Below are 19,546 nucleotides of genomic sequence, written 5' to 3' on the forward strand. Positions count from 1 at the left end.
GAAGGAAGAGGAACAATGATTAGCAGCGAAGGAAGTAAAATAATGACTAGCAGTGCAGGAAGTGTGACGGAAGAGAAACAATAGCTAGCAGCAAAGAAGATGAACAATGGCTAGTAGCGAAGGAAGTGAAACAATGGCTAGCAGCGAAGAAGATAAACAATGGGTAGCAGCGAAGCAAGTGAAACAATGACTAGCAGCAAAGAAGATAAACAATGGCTAGCAGCGAAGCAAGTGAAATAATGACTAGCAGCAAAGAAGATAAACAATGAGTAGCAGCGAAGCAAGTGAAACAATGACTAGCAGCAAGGAAGATAAACAATGGCTAGCAGCGAAGCTAGTGAAATAATGACTAGCAGCAAGGAAGATAAACAATGGCTAGCAGCGAAGCTAGTGAAATAATGACTAGCAGCAAAGAAGATAAACAATGAGTAGCAGTGAAGGAAGTGAAACATTGAATAGCAGCAAAGGAAGAGAAACAATGACTAGCAGCAGAGGAAGATAAACAATGACTAGCAGCGAAGGAAGTGAAACAATGACTAGCAGCGAAGGAAGTGAAACAATGACTAGCAGCGAAGGAAGTGAAACAATGACTAGCAGCGAAGGAAGTGAAACAATGACTAGCAGTAAAGGAAGTGAAACAAAGACTAGCAGTGAAGGAAGTGAAACAATGAGTAGCAGCGAAAGAAGTGAAACAATGAGTAGCAGCGAAAGAAGTGAAACAATGACTAGCAGCGAACGAAGTGAAACAATGACTAGCAGCGAAAGAAGTGAAACAATGACTAGTAGCGAAATAAGTAAAAGAATGACTAGCAGGGAAAGAAGTGAAACAATGACTAGCAGCGAAGGAAGTAAAAGAATGACTAGCACTGAAGGAAGTGAAACAATGGCTAGCAGTGAAGGAAGTGAAACAAAGACTAGCAGTAAAGGAAGTGAAACAAAGCCTTGTAGTGAAGGAATTGAAACAATGACTTGCAGCAAATTTAATGAAACAATAACTAGCAGCCAAAGAAGTGAAACAATGACTAGCAGTGCAGAAAGTGAAAGAATGACCAGCAGCAAAGGAATTGCGAAGGAAAAGAAACAATGACTAGAAGCGAACGAATTGCGAAGGAAGAGAAACAATGACTAGCAGCAAAGGAAGTAGAATAATGACTAGCTGTGCAGAAGGTGTGACGGAAGAAAAAGAATAGCTAGCAGCAAAGATGATGAACAAGGGCTAGCAGCGAAGGAAGTGAAACAATGGCTAGCAGCGAAGTAATTGCGAAGGAAGAGGAACAATGACTAGCAGCGAAGGAAGAGGAACAATGATTAGCAGCGAAGGAAGTAAAATAATGACTAGCAGTGCAGGAAGTGTGACGGAAGAGAAACAATAGCTAGCAGCAAAGAAGATGAACAATGGCTAGTAGCGAAGGAAGTGAAACAATGGCTAGCAGCGAAGAAGATAAACAATGGGTAGCAGCGAAGCAAGTGAAACAATGACTAGCAGCAAAGAAGATAAACAATGGCTAGCAGCGAAGCAAGTGAAATAATGACTAGCAGCAAAGAAGATAAACAATGAGTAGCAGCGAAGCAAGTGAAACAATGACTAGCAGCAAGGAAGATAAACAATGGCTAGCAGCGAAGCTAGTGAAATAATGACTAGCAGCAAAGAAGATAAACAATGAGTAGCAGTGAAGGAAGTGAAACATTGAATAGCAGCAAAGGAAGAGAAACAATGACTAGCAGCAGAGGAAGATAAACAATGACTAGCAGCGAAAGAAGTGAAACAATGACTAGCAGCGAAGGAAGTGAAACAATGACTAGCAGCGAAGGAAGTGAAACAATGACTAGCAGCGAAGGAAGTGAAACAATGACTAGCAGCGAAGGAAGTGAAACAATGACTAGCAGTGAAGGAAGTGAAACATTGACTAGCAGCGAAAGAAGTGAAACAATGAGTAGCAGCGAAAGAAGTGAAACAATGACTAGCAGCGAACGAAGTGAAACAATGACTAGCAGCGAAAGAAGTGAAACAATGACTAGCAGCGAAGGAAGTGAAACAATGACTAGCAGCGAAGGAAGTGAAACAATGACTAGCAGCGAAGGAAGTGAAACAATGACTAGCAGCGAAGGAAGTAAAAGAATGACTAGCACTGAAGGAAGTGTGATGACTCGAAGTATAGGAATTGTGACGACAACTAGGAGTGAAAGTAGTGTGGCAGTGAGTTAGCAGTGAGGGTAGTGTGACAATGAGTAGAATTGGGGAGGAAGTGTGACAGAGTTTAGTAGTGAAGGAAGTGTGAACATCACTATGAGTGAAGGAAATTTTACATTGACTAGCAATGAAGTGTGACAGTGTAGTGCCGGTTCTAATGCCTCTTATCATTACATTGATTTTGCAGTGACCTGACTGCAGTGCAGTGCAGTGCTGAGCCCTGCTAGCAGTGTTGAGATCTGCCAGCAGTGAGGTGCTGAGCCCCACTAGCAGTGCAGAGCCCTGCTAGCAGTGCAGTGCTGTGCCTCGCCAGCAGTATGGAGTTGACCCTCAGACTTGATGGAAGTGCTGTCTCTGAGACTTATCTGCAGTGGAGGGATGACCGTGAGACCTGGTTGCAGTGCAGCAGCCTCTCTGAGGTTTGTCTTGATCTGGTAGAACCCAGGACCTGATAACAGTGCATTGCTGCCTCTGAAACTTGTCAGCAGTGCATTGCTGACCCTGTAACTGGCTAGCAGTGCAGTGCTGATGCTTAGATCGAATAGCAGTGCAGTGCTGGTACTAAGACCTGCCAGCGGTACAGTGCTTAACTTGAGACTTGTCTGTAGTGCTGAACCTGGTAGCAGTGTCGTGCTGGCCTACTGGCCATGCAGTGTTGGTCCTGGTGCCATAACAGTGCAGTGCTACTGCACCATTGTACTATTCGCACCGGTCAGTATCGTCCAGTCCAGGGCATATCTATGCAGAACCAACGTATTCCCACACCCACTTTTACGGGCTCAGTAAGAGCGCCAATAGTCAAGGCACTCTGGAATGTTCTAGAAGGGGGTAGCTACCAGAAGGAAAATGTGTGTGCATATGTCCATTGAAGTCAAAACGGACGACAGGAGTGGTTTATTCTTGTGCAGACTTTAGGTCTTGCATACTGGACTCTGCAATCTGTCTGCTGCAAAAGGCCTATTGTGAACGTGCAGCTGGCATACCACCCGCCCATTGCTTACTATTGGTTCCCTTTATTGTCGCTCTCATTTGCTTGCTTCTTATTCACTGGCTTTCCTTCCTCTTCTTGTGTGTGTCCCCCCCCCCCCCCGAAGCACAGCCTCTTCACTATTCTTTTGGTTGGTTGACTTGTACCCCTTCCACTGTTCACATTTACAGAACTACTTTTTCCTTCTGCTCCCCACGAGAGTACAGGTGTTTTCTATTTGTCTCCCTCTTGTGTTGCTCCCCACTCATCCCGGCCTGTCTGCAAAGGTTCAACAACAAGGATATTGTTACTGGGGTGAGGCTGAAGGGCTGACCTTAGGAGTTGCTTATGCTTTATCTCTTGCATTGCACAAGCTTTGGCACACAAAGGCTTTTATAGCGCCGGAAGAAGGGCAAACAGCGGCACTGACTCAGTTGATGCCGGACGGAGAAGGTGTACTTAGCACCACACTTCTGGAGGCTTTTAACTCTGTGTCTTCGGCTTCTGCGGAAAAGCAAATGGCTGAATCCTTTATAAAGTAAATTAGTCCCTGGCAAACATTTCCCTTTTCGTTCTGACAATACCCTATTCTAGTTAAATTCTGTTTCAGCGTTTACTGAATGAAAAGTATTTGAAAGATAAACCAATGCATTTATAAAGATTAAAAACATTGTATTCAATGTATAGTTTTGAGATGCCAAAAGACTTAGCTTTTCCGATATTTTGAAATATGTTTTTCTTTTACTTTTTATTTTTTTTTAAGGGATAGCCATGGGCAAAGCCACCAGAGCACCATTAGCATTAGAATGGTGAGGCCTATTGGTGTTGCCAATGCTTATTAGTTGATGTTTTTTGGGCTAAACCAGTGTTTTTTTTGTTTCCACCAGGATGAAGGCAGCAGCCGGAGTGAAGGTGGTATCTGTGAGGGTCAGCGGTGCTGGTCAGTGGGATATTCAACAGGATTTGACAAATGGCGAGGAACAAACCACCGCCACGCTTCTGTGCGTGGGCCGAGGTGCCGCGGGCGACAGGTGAGGTCACCAGTCATTGTAAGACCAGTGGTATGTAAGAATCTGTGTGCACCAACCACACTAAATGCAGGCAGTGTGTGAGCACCAAGGAAGTCTTTGATCATACAAATCTTGGCCCTAGTAACACATTACTTTCTGGTACCTTAGTTTAATCATGCCTAGCGTCCTGGGATTCTCGGAACAGACCCTACATGAGCCGTGCTATTGCCAGTCTCTGAATAACTCCCATCCCTGATCCAATGCCACGCTATGATCTGATTGTAGCTGTGGCCCTACCATTCCCCCTCCGTATCCAGGGCCCTACAATTCGCCCTTCATACTTCGGTCCTACAATTTACCCACCATGCACAGGGTCCTACCTTTCATCTTCCATACCTGGAGCCCTACCATTCATCCACCGTACCTGGAGCCCTACAATTCACCTTCTATATCTTAAGCCCTACCATTCATCCACCATACTTGGAGCCCTACCCATCACCGACCATACCTGGAGCCCTCTCATTTATTCACCATACCTGGAGCCACACCTTTCATCCACCATACCTGGAGCCCCACCATTCATCCGCCATACCTGGAGCCCTATCATTCATTCACCATATCTGGAGCCCTATCATTCATCCACCATACCTGGAGCCCTACCAGTCATCCACCATACCTGAGCTCGATCATTCATTCACCATACCTGGAGCCCTATCATTCATTCACCATACCTGGAGCCCTACCAGACATCCACCATACCTGAGCTCGATCATTCATTCACCATACCTGGAGCCCTATCATTCATCCACCATACCTGGAGCCCTACCAGTCATCCACCATACCTGAGCTCGATCATTCATTCACCATACCTGGAGCCCTATCATTCATTCACCATACCTGGAGCCCTACCAGACATCCACCATACCTGAGCTCGATCATTCATTCACCATATCTGGAGCCCTATCATTCATCCACCATACCTGGAGCCCTACCAGTCATCCACCATACCTGAGCTCGATCATTCATTCACCATACCTGGAGCCCTAGCATTCATTCACCATACCTGGAGCCCTATCATTCATTCACCATACCTGGAGCCCTACCAGACATCCACCATACCTGAGCTCTACCATTCATCCACCATTCCTAGAGCCCTATCATTCATTCACCATACCTGGAGCCCTATCATTCATTCACCATACCTGGAGCCCTACCAGACATCCACCATACCTGGAGCCCTACCAGACATCCACCATACCTGAGCTCGATCATTCATTCACCATACCTGGAGCCCTATCATTCATTCACCATACCTGGAGCCCTATCATTCATTCACCATACCTGGAGCCCTACCAGACATCCACCATACCTGAGCTCGATCATTCATTCACCATTCCTAGAGCCCTATCATTCATTCACCATACCTGGAGCCCTACCAGTCATCCACCATACCTGAGCTCTACCATTCATCCACCATTCCTAGAGCCCTATCATTCATTCACCATACCTGGAGCCCTATCATTCATTCACCATACCTGGAGCCCTATCATTCATTCACCATACCTGAGCTCTACCATCCATCCACCATTCCTAGAGCCCTATCATTCATCCACCATTCCTAGAGCCCCACCATTCATTCACCATACCTGGAGCCCTATCATTCATCCACCATACCTGGAGCCCTATCATTCATCCACCATACCTGGAGCCCCACCATTCATCCGCCATACCTGGAGCCCTATCATTCATTCACCATACCTGGAGCCCTATCATTCATTCACCATACCTGAGCTCTACCATCCATCCACCATTCCTAGAGCCCTATCATTCATCCACCATTCCTAGAGCCCCACCATTCATTCACCATACCTGGAGCCCTATCATTCATCCACCATACCTGGAGCCCTATCATTCATCCACCATACCTGGAGCCCCACCATTCATCCGCCATACCTGGAGCCCTATCATTCATTCACCATACCTGAGCTCTACCATCCATCCACCATTCCTAGAGCCCTATCATTCATCCACCATATCTGGAGCCCCACCCTTCATTCACCATACCTGGAGCCCTATCATTCATCCACCATACCTGGAGCCCTATCATTCATCCACCATACCTGGAGCCCCACCATTCATCCACCATTCCTAGAGCCCTACTGTCATACGGTTCCTATGAATTTAGTAGCACTGTGTATTTAGAAGAACAAAACTTCATAATACACCGAGTCTTCTCATATAATCAGCAAACGTCGGCCTGCTCGGCCAGCTCACAGTGCTGTCGGCGTGCTCGGCTAGCTCACAGTGCTGTCGGCGTGCTCGGCTAGCTCACAGTGCTGTCGGCGTGCTCGGCCAGCTCACAGTGCTGTCGGCGTGCTCGGCCAGCTCACAGTACTGTCGGCCAGCTCAAAGTGCTGTCGGCGTGCTCGGCCAGCTCACAGTGCTGTCGGCGTGCTCGGCCAGCTCACAGTGCTGTCGGCGTGCTCGGCCAGCTCACAGTGCTGTCGGCGTGTTCGGCCAGCTCACAGTACTGTCGGCCTGCTCGGCCAGCTCACAGTGCTGTCGGCGTGCTCGGCCAGCTCACAGTGCTGTCGGCGTGCTCGGCCAGCTCACAGTGCTGCGTCTAAAGTCCTTATCCCACAGAGTTATAGATGTTTTCAGTAGTCTAGAACATGACTCTCAGATTCCTGAGGAGATCGTGGATACACATCAAACCCCTTCCTTTTTATTTTCCAAAGTGTCACAAAGAAAAGATACAGTATTGCATTTTCAAAAGTCTAATAACAAGCATTGGCATAGCCAATGGGTCTCGCCTTTGGGACCTTATAAGTGTTTAGTTATCCAGCACAATATCCTTGGTGCAACAACATCACCTGTTGCATGGCTAGACACTTCTAAGGTCCTAAAGGCGAGACCTACTGGCTATGCCAATGCTTGTTCCTTGCAGTCTCTACAGTACCTAACCCATCATGCCCAGGGAACAGAGCAGAGATGGTGTGGGTGCTGCCTGTCCGAGAGTAAGTTATAATAGGAGCTCCTCACTTGTCCTCTTCCGGTCCAGGTATATGACGACTTAGCACGTGCTGTCGGTTACTTTTCTTTGTAAACATTCTGCGCGCTGCGGTTATCAGGAACATTGAATCTCTGCGCCGCTGCGCGATAGCTTGATTAATAGTAATGTAACGTGCACTATAAAAATACTGCTTACAGAAAAAAGGAATAGTACTCGCAATTCCAGAATCCATATCTGTAAAGCACAAGCATGTCACCTCTTAGGGGTTCAAGGCGCTGGAGGCCGCTTGGGAAATGAAGTGAGCTCTGGCCCCAGCACCGGGGTCCAACCTTAAGCCCTGTGCTCCGGACTCAGCTGCTCTGGCGACCGTGCCGCAGCTCTCCCATGGAATAAATGCATGTTTTGCAAGTAATATATATGTCGTTGAATGGGTTACTGAACAATATGGCTCCAATGTGACTTTGGAAACATTCATTTTTGTGATTTTGGAAATATTAATACATCTATGAGTGATCCCACTGTTTAATCAACAGAGTGGGCATGTTTTCTTGTAATTTGCTAATTTCCCCTGCTTTTGCCTCACTGCATACTTCGAGTCAGAGTCCCTCTTGTGTTTCTTAGCACTAGGTAACCAGTACATAAACGTAAAACTGAGGCATCCTCTTGTTGGTGAACCACAAAAAAAGGTGTCACTTCTAAGGGGAAGACAGATGTTTGCATCCGACATCCGGCCCTGTTGGTTGTCAGTGTGCAATAAAACTCTGGACATTGAAGATGGAACGGCTCGTCCCTAAAGTCCCTCCAGTAATGGGAAAGATATTTTATGGACTCATTGTATGCCACGTACAGCTGGAGGGGGCTTACCCTGGCAGCCTGCGAGTGGGTGAAACTGGAACCATGCCCGATGCCAGACTGTCAGTATCAAGTATATATCCGTGAAAGGCTGCTCGGAGCCGCCTCCTCGCCTTGTATAAACACTCGGAGAATGCCTCTACTACAAGGGTGGGTCACCTGGAAAATGTCCTTCTGCATTTCAAAGAAGAGGCAGAGGTGAAGGCAGTGTTAGCCGACCATACATTGCATCGCCGGGAGGGCAGATTGCCAGAGAATGGCGCTCAGGTGTAGACGAGCAATGAGATAAAAGCACCCAGTGCTACCAGCTCCTTTTGCAAAAACCTACAATTCAAACCCAAAGCTGCGCAGGCATGCCAGGCACTTACTGTACGGCGCGGAGGCCTCGGGAAGAACCTAGGCACATACCAAAGGCGGACGCTCCATCAAGCGATAACCCCGCGAAGCAGAAAGAGCTCTCTTCACGTCCAGGCCAGCTTATTGCACCAAATGAAAAATATTTACATCAAACTAGACGGGATGCAGGAGTAATTTGGGGTTAATCAGGCATACACATTCTCGGACTGTTAATAATGGGGATGACACGCATTATGAGCCTGCAAGTAACTTTCTGGCATCTTTGATCTCACGCCGCAAGCGTATGCTGCTGCCTCCCATAGCCCGGCCTCAGGGACTGGCTCGGAACCAGACATCTGGCGACTTTGTTGTTTTAGGCTAATCTGGTCCCAGGAGGAGGCAAAAATGACACCACGCAAGGAGGGTCCTCGCGACTGAGATCATTATCAGAGTCTTTTGGTGGAAGGCGTTAAGGCATTCATTGTTCGTCTCCAAGTATCTTCGGGCTCTTAGGAGTCCATTTTAGTCACAGCGGTGCCGCCATGATTGTCCCACGTCACAAACAGGCATGCTTTATAGCATTATTGCACAGTTCGGAGGTCCTTTCTTCCGTTTGTCTAAACTTCTTCAGGTGACCAAGAAAATTGAATAAATTGTGATGTTACGGAACAATCGGCGCAAACACTAGCATGTATACATATCCATTAAACAAACAATGCAACTGAAAACGGACTAAGAAATGGTTAAAAGTAATTGACTATTTTGGATTTCGATGTCCTCTGATGTGAAAGCTTTGGTTTGTTTTGTGTTTTCAGCAAACTTCAATATATTTTCCAGTTTGTGAACTCTGCAGTCTATCTTGCATGTTATCCCTGATTATTTTGGTGTTGCCACAGGCAGAAGGTCCCCAGGTTACAGGCGTGTTGGAGCCGCTGATTAGCCCAGCCTGCGGGGAGGCCCGCGCGCATCACGCTGCGCGGTAAAAGCGTCTCTGTATTCCTCCTGACCACAGGATGGACTCTTTGTAGAGAATGAGAAGACCAGAAGCACACACCAAGAGAGTGCGGAAGACATCTCCCATGTTGGGTATTGTGCTCTGCTGCTCTGAATGCCACAGACAGCCAGAGGTCAAGAAATGACCGCTCAATTTCGGAAAGCGACCGTGAGGCCACCAGTGTAGGGTGACCAACCGTCCGTAAATTTCACGGACAGTCCGTAATTTCGGCCGTCTGTCCGTTGTACGTGAAGGATTCTTTAACGGACGCCATTTGTCCATAATTTTAACCGGGCACCGGTGGCACCACCGTAAGCCGGCACAGCTTCCACCCACATCCCTTCTTGACTCCGATGCTGCTGAGGTGGGGGGGGGGGGGATAACTGACTCCGATGCAGCACCAAAGCTCAGATCCCCAGCAGCATTGGAGAGGCACAGCGGGATGGCAACCCTCACACCTTCAGCCCTTGATGAGCTGCTAAGAGGTGCTTGAAGGTGACCAAGAGGGAGGGGCTGCAGCTTCAGGGGCAGGGGCATCTATTCAGATGCAAACCGCTCTGAATGCTTCATGTCTCTGCAATTTAGAGGGGCCTCACGCATTCCCTTCCTGCCCAGGGCCCCAAACATCCTAGAACCGGCCCTGATTACACCGAGGCAGCACGTGGTTCTCTTCACAGAGCTTAATTACTGTCACTAAATTGTAAGCAAACCTCGGTTCTGCAAACATGCAGTCTATAATGTAATAAAATAAAGAAATGGCACAAACGCACCCACACTGATTAACAAAGTATGGAGGACAATCAGTTAAATCCGTTCTCTTGGAGTATCTCCTTTAAGTACTGTACATCACAGTGGGGGATGGCAAAACTAACATTTTAGAAAGAGAGCCTGTGGTCTCGTTGTCTTGTCCAGGAGGAGGTGAGGAGCCCTACCCTACCCTGGAAGAGACCAAGATGATACTAGAATACTGCATGCCCACCCCTGTGCCCACCCTGGTGGATCCTGTTCCCCCCCAGTGATGGCTCCTGTCCCCCCCTGTGGTGGATCCTGTCTGCGCCCTGGGTGGCTTCTGTCCCAGTCCTGGAATGGCTCCTGCAGCGAGGGTGAAGTTCTTGATGGGCCTCTTCTCAAAAAGGCTCAGCTCAAAATTAATATGAAAAGGTGGGCGAGTGAGTAAGTGAAGGAATGGGTGGATGGCTGGATGAATTAGTGAAAGGGTGAATGGATGAATGAAAGATTGAATAGATGGATTATGAGAGAGGATGGATGGATTGATGAGTGAGTGGAAGGATGGATGAGAGAAAAGGTAAATAGCTGGATGTATGGGTGGAAGGGTAGCTGAATGGGTAAAAGGGCGGATGGATGAGTGAAAGGATGGATGAGTGAATAAGTGGATGGTGAGTGAGTGGGTGGATGGATGGATGAGTGAAATGTTGGATGGATTGATGAATTGATAAGTGCAAGGGTGAATGGATGGACGGATGAGTGAAAGGGTGGATGTAAGGATGGATGAGTGAGTGAAAGGGGGGTAGATGGACAAAAGGATGAATAGATGAGTGAAGGAGTGAAAGGATAAATGGATGAGAGAAAGGATGGATGAGTGATAGGGTCAATGGATGGATTCATGAGTGGATGAGTGGATGGGTGGGTGGGTGGAAGGAAGGATGGCTAAGTGAAAGGGTCGATGGAGAGAGAAAGGGTGGATGGGTGGAAGGATGAGTGACTGGATGGATGGATGAGTAAGTGAAAGGATGGCTGGATGGGTGAAAGGGTAAATGGCTGGATGGATGCGTGAATGGATGGATGGGTAGAAGAGTGGGCGGATGAGTGTACAGATGGATAGGGTGAAAGGGTGGATGGATGGATGTATAATGGATAGATGAGTGAAAGGATGGATGAAGGGATGGATGAGTGAAATGATAGATGGAAGGATACATGATGGATAGGTTTGCAAATGGTTGAATATGTTTGGATATGGATGGGCACACTTATTTACTATTGTGCGACCTCTTCTGATGTGTCTGTAAAACTTACCTATTGTCCTGAAGTTTTGTCCTGAATTTTGACCTCCTGTCCTGAATTTGTGTCCTGAATTTTGACCCTTTGTCCTGAATTTCTACACTCACCGTCCTGAATTTGCACCAATGCCAGTTGGTCACCCTACACCAGTGTCACTATGCGCTGTTGTATATTTTTTTCCAGTAAATAAATAGGTAATACAGAAATTAAGACGGGAGAACAGAAATAAAGGGAGGAAACAGTTTGATAGAAAGGATGCACGATGAGGATGGGGGGAATAGGAATGACGAAACGAGAGGAAAGAAGAAAATAAAGCAGAAGGGTATACAGGAAAGAAAACAAGCACGCGAGTGGTGCGTGCGCGCGCCACAGCGAGCCATGTGTTTTGAATTAGCACGCACGCGTCTGGGCACGATAATTCAAAACACATGGCGCCCATGTGGCTCACCAAAAGCATTAGGCCATGGGCGGAGCAAAGGCAGGACATGCACCCTTTGCCCAATTGCGTGCTGTCTTTCTTAGAAAGACGCATGCAAAGCCCAATAGCCTGTAAGCAAAAACAAAACACACTCACGAGCGTGTGGTCAGATTTAATTTAATTCAATTCAGCGCATGTGCACTGCGTAGGCGAGACCTAAAAAACTCTAATCTTTGTAAAAACAATATGAACTGCGATTATTAAAAAAAGATGAGACACATCATTGTAATAAGTATTTTTAGAATGGTGAAAAACACAAACAATTAAAGTATGTTAATTGTTCGTAATTTTACTAACATTACTCCTATCTATTACTAATATCTCTGTGCTAGAGAGAGCATATTGGGAGCAGTGGCGGCTGGTGACAATTGAAAGTGGTGTGGCGTAAACGTTTTAGATGAATGCCCGGTGGCGAGTGAGCCTAGGGTACGAGCTTGACCGCTATAAGGGGGTCCTTATCATCGTTTGTGTAATCCCTACGACAACCCCCCAGAGCTCAGCTAACCCCGGCCTATCAGTATTCAGATGCTGATGCAGCCGCAGTGTAATATCTGAAAAACTCCGGGTGACAATGGCGAACACTGCACAGAGATGGTACCCTGACCACCGAAGCACACACAGTAATAGACAGGCACAAAATGCATGCACATGCGAGGTAATTAGTCAGGGCGGGTAACAACAAAATAAATGGGGTCGATTGACAGCCTGAAAACAAGTGACATATGCAGGGAAGAAGCCCCAAGTCAAGCTGTGTGACCCCAGAATACCACCCACCATGGATACATTGAGAAAGGAGTTTGCATGCAAAATAAATGGCATATGAAGAGAGGTGTGCCTGAATAAACAGAAACACGTATTAAACACATTTATGAATGAAATAAATGAAGTTACCAAGCAGGAACGAAACACTAAAATGCTCTTTTGGAGTGTGAGACTCCATAGCATTCCAGCTCCTGTCGGAGCATTTCAATACAAGCGACATCACACAGCCGGGCCCTTACCAATGCTAAACATCCCACCTTTAAAATACAATAATCTGCGTAAACCAGAATCCGTGTGAGGACGCCATGCTAATCTTTGAATCATTCTCTCTCTGGTAGTTTAGGTGAAGCCCTTGCGCACTCTGTTGTGTGACTGTGGAGCGCGGGTTACATCCCACGCGCTCAAGGAACGGAGGGTCTCATACACTTGACTCCCTCACACCAGTGGCACCCACACCCTTCAGACAGCAGCTGCCATCAGCAGATCCCGTCAGAATGACGGTTCTTTCCGTGCTCTGCCGTTTACCTCTCACCAGTTTGCCGCATTGTCTGGAAACCAGTGCAAAGGTCCGATTTTGAGACTCGCTTATAAAGTCACATACCAGCTCGAGCGTGCCAGAGTTCACGTTTGCCATTGTTAACACTCTCTTGCGTCAGCCTGGCGACACTCCAGACGCTCGTCATTCAAATGCATAAGCCTCCATCTCTGGAGACATAGAAGCATGAGGTGAGAGCCGCGCTCAAGGGCTGCTCCTCAGAAGTCTACAGAGGCGACATGAGAACAAGCAACACATGTGCTCATACATACCCTGGAAGGACCGGCGTGGAGTACAGCTTCTGAACCGGGGCATCACTGTGCATCCTCTCTGGGTCACAACATTCGCTCAGAGGGTGCACTTAACCCCCTGACACCCGCAGCCTCTGAAACCAGCAGACGGCACAACTCACCCTTACCAGAGAAAAGAACGAATCTAAATAGAAATGAGAAAACAGAGCAGACAAGGAAGTGATGTGTAGAGACAAAAAAGACGCCTTAATCAACTGCTCACAAAAACAGCAGCGTGTTCTTTTTATTGTAGAGGGCTTCCGACTCCTCCCTGGGCCATGGGAATAACGCCCAAACTCAATCCGTATTCTGGCAGTGCGACACATGCCACGCCCACCAGTGTGTCCTCACTGCCCTGCTTTCTGGCTGCAGGTCGAAGAAATCTTAGCCCAGCCAAGGCAAGCCAGAACCAAGGGCCATCCTCCCCCCCCCCCCCTCAAAGAAAAGGCAGATGTGTACGTTTGTTCACCCTGCAGCCAGCACCGTTTATTGCTGGCTGCTCGAGGCTCCAGCTCGCATTTTGTGACCCCCCCCCACCCCCTCCCCTGCGGTGGCAGGGCGACGCCCATCTCGCCCCTGTACACCAGCCGTGCCTGGAGTACCCATCTGCCAGGCCTATTGGAATGACCCAAAGCCATGCTTTTGTTGCCTCGAAGATTCCTCGGGAGCGGATCGATGCCAAAGGGGGTCCACCTCTCGACAGCCCCAACCCTGAATGCTGTTAAAGCACAGGAGAGCGGGATGGTCAAGCGGGGGAAGGAAAGGATGGGAACAGCAGGGAGGGAGATCTGAAAAGAAAAGACACTAATACATTAGCCTCATTTGAACACTGTGGAGGTAACTCAAGCCTGTAGGGATATCGTATCTAACACACCTGTAAATCAATAAAACTCTTGTTCTCCAGGTGTAATCATCCTGGACTTCACACAATCAATAATATATTCTGGATGCCACTATGGCTTCTAAGGAGAAAAAGGAGGCATTGTAAATACTTGCACCCTTCACACATCCACCATGCAACAACTCTCAGCCTCGCCCGGTAACCATACACACCAGAATTAATGCCGTGCTTCAGGTCACAGGGGAAGAGCAGACGGCCGCCTCTTAAACCCCCTGTTAATACACACAAAGGAAGGTGAGTTAAAATACATCTTTCAACTCCATGAACGTTGTAATTGTCACTGGGATCACGATGCATCTGCTGGGTACTGGTTTCCTAATCACCTAACCCCCTCAAGGCTTGCATCAGTACTTCAAACTGGTTTACAAGGTTCAGGTTCTCAAAATACAGGAATACGAACAACGCCCGTAGCGTATGATTTGTTAAGAGCAAACGCGTTCTTCCGCGTTTATAGTTACGAGAGCCGGACGGCTCACAAGGTTCTCAATGGTGCAGGTGCACCCTTACCCTACACGGGCGGACTGGAGATCTGGAAATCAATAGCTGCTTAGAAGTCCTCGGCTGCTTCGAAGAATAACCAGCAGCGAGTGAAACGCCGAGCGGCGTTTTGAACTGGAGCTGCTTCCGGGTTACGCCCACGTGATCGGCGTCAGTAACGGAGAGCCGGGAAACCTGGGAACTGTGGTTCGGCTAAGTGGCGCCTGTTCCCGTCCGGGCTTTCCGTCTCCGTTGTTTCCTCGAGTCGCCCCCACCACTCTGTCAGCCACCCCCAAAGGGCCTTTGCTTTAGTTTCCTGATGGATGCCCCCACCACCACTCAGCGAGTTCAGAGGGTTACACGGTACGTACGATGTTCGAGGGGGGAGGAGCATGACAGCTTTGGTACTGTCTGCTAACGCTATGAACTACCCTAGACAGGAATTCTCAGCACAAATAATGAAAAGTAAAAAATAAACGAATGATTAAAACACGTCCTCTGAGGCCTTCCCGGGGCTCAAGGCTCCAGTAGAGCAGGAAGAAGCCGCTATAGGGTGCCAACAACGTGCAGAATTGAAAGCTTCCAGACCAGGTAACACGCTGTATCACCAATCCGATATCAGTTTGGGGTACTGGAGCGCTTTACATCAAACACACAGACAATCAATCATACAAGTGTCCAAATATGTGTACAGGAAATGTTACATAAAACAGCGAGCGCAGGAATCACGTCTCATCCTTAATTATAGACATTATATGTAAAATGTGCATTGTTGAAAGAAACACAAAGTCAGGATTTAAAATGGAACGCAGTGTTCGGAGTGCTCTGTACCAAGACTTTATTACTACGCAAAGGAGCCCTTATTTCAAACTTATCAGCGCAATAGATTGAGAAAACCCCCAAAAGGATCTAAACCCTTGACTTGCAGCTTGCTTGCAGCTCCTTGATACCAGTGCATAGCTCGCTGTGCTATTGTAGAATGATGGCAGCTTATGAATTGGAAAAAACAAAAGGATCTCTGTGTCAAAAGCAGTAACTCACTTACCTATTCACATAATATACACATCTGTCATCTACTTGGTTTACAGTGTGCTTTGCAGCAAGCGCATTATCCCTCTATCTACTTTGATTAAAAAACTGGGCAAAGCACAGAACTGTCCTGGAATTATTATTTTACCATTACTAAAATCCCATGAAAATTGTTGGTCACATAAAGATCTCTGCAGAAGATGTCTAAACCCTGCAAGATATTTCAAAATGCTGCCTCTGTGTGACCAGTTAAATCACAACAAATTTGCTGTCAAATGTGTCATACCTGCTGATTTATTTGCTTCAGATAAAAACAAAAAAATGTACGTTTACTGTCAGACTCTGTTTGCCATGACTCTGTGACCTCACCCCCTTTCTTCTGCCGCATCTTGACTCCGATTTATGGATTCCTGGAGTAACTGTTAATCAAATTCCAGCACAGCCCCCAAATACACATATTTGGGGGTATTCACCCAATTTCCAAGGTATTCATGGCTAGAATACTGACTCCCAGTTCCTGAAAGCGATATACTCCTATGAATTATTAATGCTGGCTAAATATTCCGCTAGGGTAAATTAATTTTATGTTTTGAACAATCTTTTGACCGTGTACCCTGTAACAGCCTAGCACCTGACCCGCTATCCCTAATTAATATATATCCAATGGGAATCCCCCATCAATCATGTGTGCACACTGCTAATGGACCCACTGCCACGGTGCAATCCAAGACAGGATTATAACAATTTCAAACAAATCGCAAAGGTGCACCACTTAACAATAAGACAAGAATTAACTGGTCCGTGTTCATAGAGTTTTTCTTTTAGTCTCTTCTTGTATTCACAATATTCTTATTTTAAAAAAAGGTGCTTTGGGTCGGATCATAGCCGTATCAAGGCTGGATCGGGTGCTTGCCCCATTACTCCTGGCCCACCTTCTCGTGGCGAGGCCTTTGAAATGGTTCAGAAAGGTGTTATCATAGCTTGGATTCTCTCTCTCTTCTAAGGAGAAGTACCTATCTCTGTGATATTTATTCCTGCTGAAACGAGTTTCTGTAAATTCTGTTTGAAAAACGTACCCACCGCGGATACTCCGACGCTGATACCTCTTAGGAGTGCCCGCTGTCTTGCCTTTATGCGGTTACTAAACGAAACACGTCGGCTGTGTTTTTTAAAACAAGAATATTGTGAATAAAAGAAGAGACTAAAAGAAAAACTCTATGAACACGGACCAGTTATTTCTTGTCTTGTTGTTAAGTGGTGCACCTTTGCGATTGGTTTGAAATAATTTCATGTTTTGTCAATCGCAGATGCAAACTTGCACTCATTAAGCAAGCTATTTGCTCACCTAAATAGGGCGAGGGCTTGTAAATGTTCCTGCACCCTACCGGAAGTCATTTTCCAACCTCCTGCACCAGGCTGGAAACATTCAGCCAAAATGAAAACATTTTACTTTCAGGCGAGAAGTTTCTAGGGGTGGGTGTAACTTGCAGAATTTGACTCCACAGAATTCAGCGGAGTTACATAAAAACACTGTGAGATTTTGGGGAGTTCTGTCAATGGGCGCAAATGCAGGTCACACTGCTTGCGTTGTAATTTAGCACCGGAGGCACAAACACAACAGAAAAATCAGCGCAAACTGTTCCATGCGCTGCCCAAGAGCATGTGCCCATTGGAGTTGATTTTGCTGCCGCATGAGTAGAAAATCTACTCGTCCAGCAGCAATTCTACTCGAGAAGTAGCTCTCTGACCTCAACCGCTCATGATCCCCAGCGATCGTCCGCATTCGGAAATTGCACTTGAGGATTCCAAAATCTCGCTCATGCTCGCCAGGTCGCATTTCTGGATCTGAGTGAGAAAAATATTCCTGAGAATTTAGCCGGAACTCCGGGTTACAAGAGTAACGTGGGAGTCACCAAATTCCTCCAATTCTGTGGGCAGAATGGAACATGTCACCCACCTCTAGGAGTATCACCTCACCGTCAGAGGGAGCAGATCTCCCAGGGCTTCAGCTATTCCAACGGAGAGGGTAAGTTTTCACATTCTCTGCAGCGCTGCCGGATTACTTGAAGCATCTGCTCTTTCTAATGTTTTCGACTATCAGATTCTTGATTTTTTTATTGTTTCGTGTTTCAGACTATTTTTTCCTGCTCAGTCTGTCCTAGTACTAGTTGCAACCTTCTCTCACTTTGCCGCTTTAATGTTCTGTGTCCTCGCGCTATTCTAGGCATGACACCTCCCCTGTCTCCCCGATCTACTTCCTCTACCAGATCTCAATAATGCTGCAAGTTCTGCTGGATTCTTTGTCAGATCAAAGACACATTCGCCTAATTTAACATTTTCTATATTTTCAAGATGTGAGATCCAGGCCCCAGAGGCCACAGGTTTCCCACACTTTTAACTTAGACTCTGTAAGTGATATTGGGAAGCAGTACGGGTTGTTTCTGGCCCTTATAACCCTTTCTAAGCCTTCCCTACAAGTAGCTTTTAGTTCTATGTTCCGAAAGACTTCTTGAGGATATTCCAAAAAACGTAGTATACTTTTAGCCCGCCCGTTGCTTTCCTTTGGTTGGCTTTCTTGCCACTCTCATTTGCTTTCTTCTCATTTGATGGCTTTCCTTTCTCTCCTTTTTTTGCTTCTCCCCTGGAGGAAAGCCCCTTTACTAACCTTTTGATTGGATGACTTCTATGCTTCACTGCTCACATTTAGGTAATCACTTTTGTAGGCCTCGCCTAGGCAGCGCTTGCGCTGTCTCTTCGAGACATGCTGTATTTATGATATGTGCAAAAACAACAGTTGATGGACAGAATGCAGAACAATGTCATACATTCACCCCAGTACAGAGATCTGGGCCTAAATCCATTGTTTTTTTGCTCACCATGCCGTTCCAGTTTGAACCCGGCCATATGCAAATCAGTCTTGACCCTGTGCCTCATGGGAACAGTCCAGCCCGAACTGCCAAGCCAGGGCCTCCCTGGACTGGAACCAATCATCCTAGGACCGGTTTCGGGGTTTCACCCCTCTTCAGGCAGGATTGTTTGATTCCAGTGGCAGGGAGAGCACGGGACTCACGTCTGAGCATACCCTTCCCACTCGGGGTGACAAATGCAAAAACAACAGTTGATGGACAGAATGCAAAACAATGTCATACATTCACCCCAGTACAGAGATCTGGGCCTAAATCCATCGTTTCTTTGCTCACCATGCCGTTCCAGTTTGAACCCAGCCATATGCAAATCAGTCTTGCCCCTGTGCCTCATGGGAACAGTCCCGCCCGAACTGCCAAGCCAGGTCCTCCCTGGACTGGAAACAAGCATCCTAGGACCGGTGTTAGGATAACACCCCTCATCAGCCAGGCTAGGTTGAATCCAGTGGCAAAGTGAGCAAGGGACCCACATCTGGGCATACACTGCCAACTTAGGGCGAACAAAGCAAACACAAGGAGATGCTGGACAGAGCGCTGAAACTTTTCAGACACTCACCCACAGTCACGTAACCTCTCTCTGCCCAGCTCCAGGAGCTCTGCTTGTCCCCAGACCGGTCCCTCTCGCTGACCATTTCCAGGAGCTTGGCTTGTACTCGGGAGGGTCCCGCTCTTTGCCCAGCTCCAGAGGCTTGGCCCCAGGCCAGCTCCTCTCGCTGCCCATTTCCAGGGGCTCGGCTTGTCTCCAGGCTGATCCGGCTCTCTGCCCAG

The 19,546-nt window shown here is 47.2% G+C and overlaps 1 protein-coding gene across 1 annotated transcript in view; it reads left to right on the forward strand.

The window, feature by feature from the left end:
* Positions 1–19,546, forward strand: part of TMEM132B (transmembrane protein 132B) — a 900,530-nt gene that overhangs the window by 499,418 nt on the left and 381,566 nt on the right. Inside the window, exon 3 of the mRNA XM_085633641.1 lies at positions 4,046–4,189. Coding sequence (XP_085489767.1) covers positions 4,046–4,189 — 144 coding nt within the window. The remainder of the gene's footprint in view (positions 1–4,045; positions 4,190–19,546) is intronic.

The sequence above is a fragment of the Triturus cristatus genome, chromosome 11 (assembly GCF_964204655.1).
Source record: "Triturus cristatus chromosome 11, aTriCri1.1, whole genome shotgun sequence".
NCBI classification, from domain to species: Eukaryota; Metazoa; Chordata; class Amphibia; order Caudata; family Salamandridae; genus Triturus; species Triturus cristatus.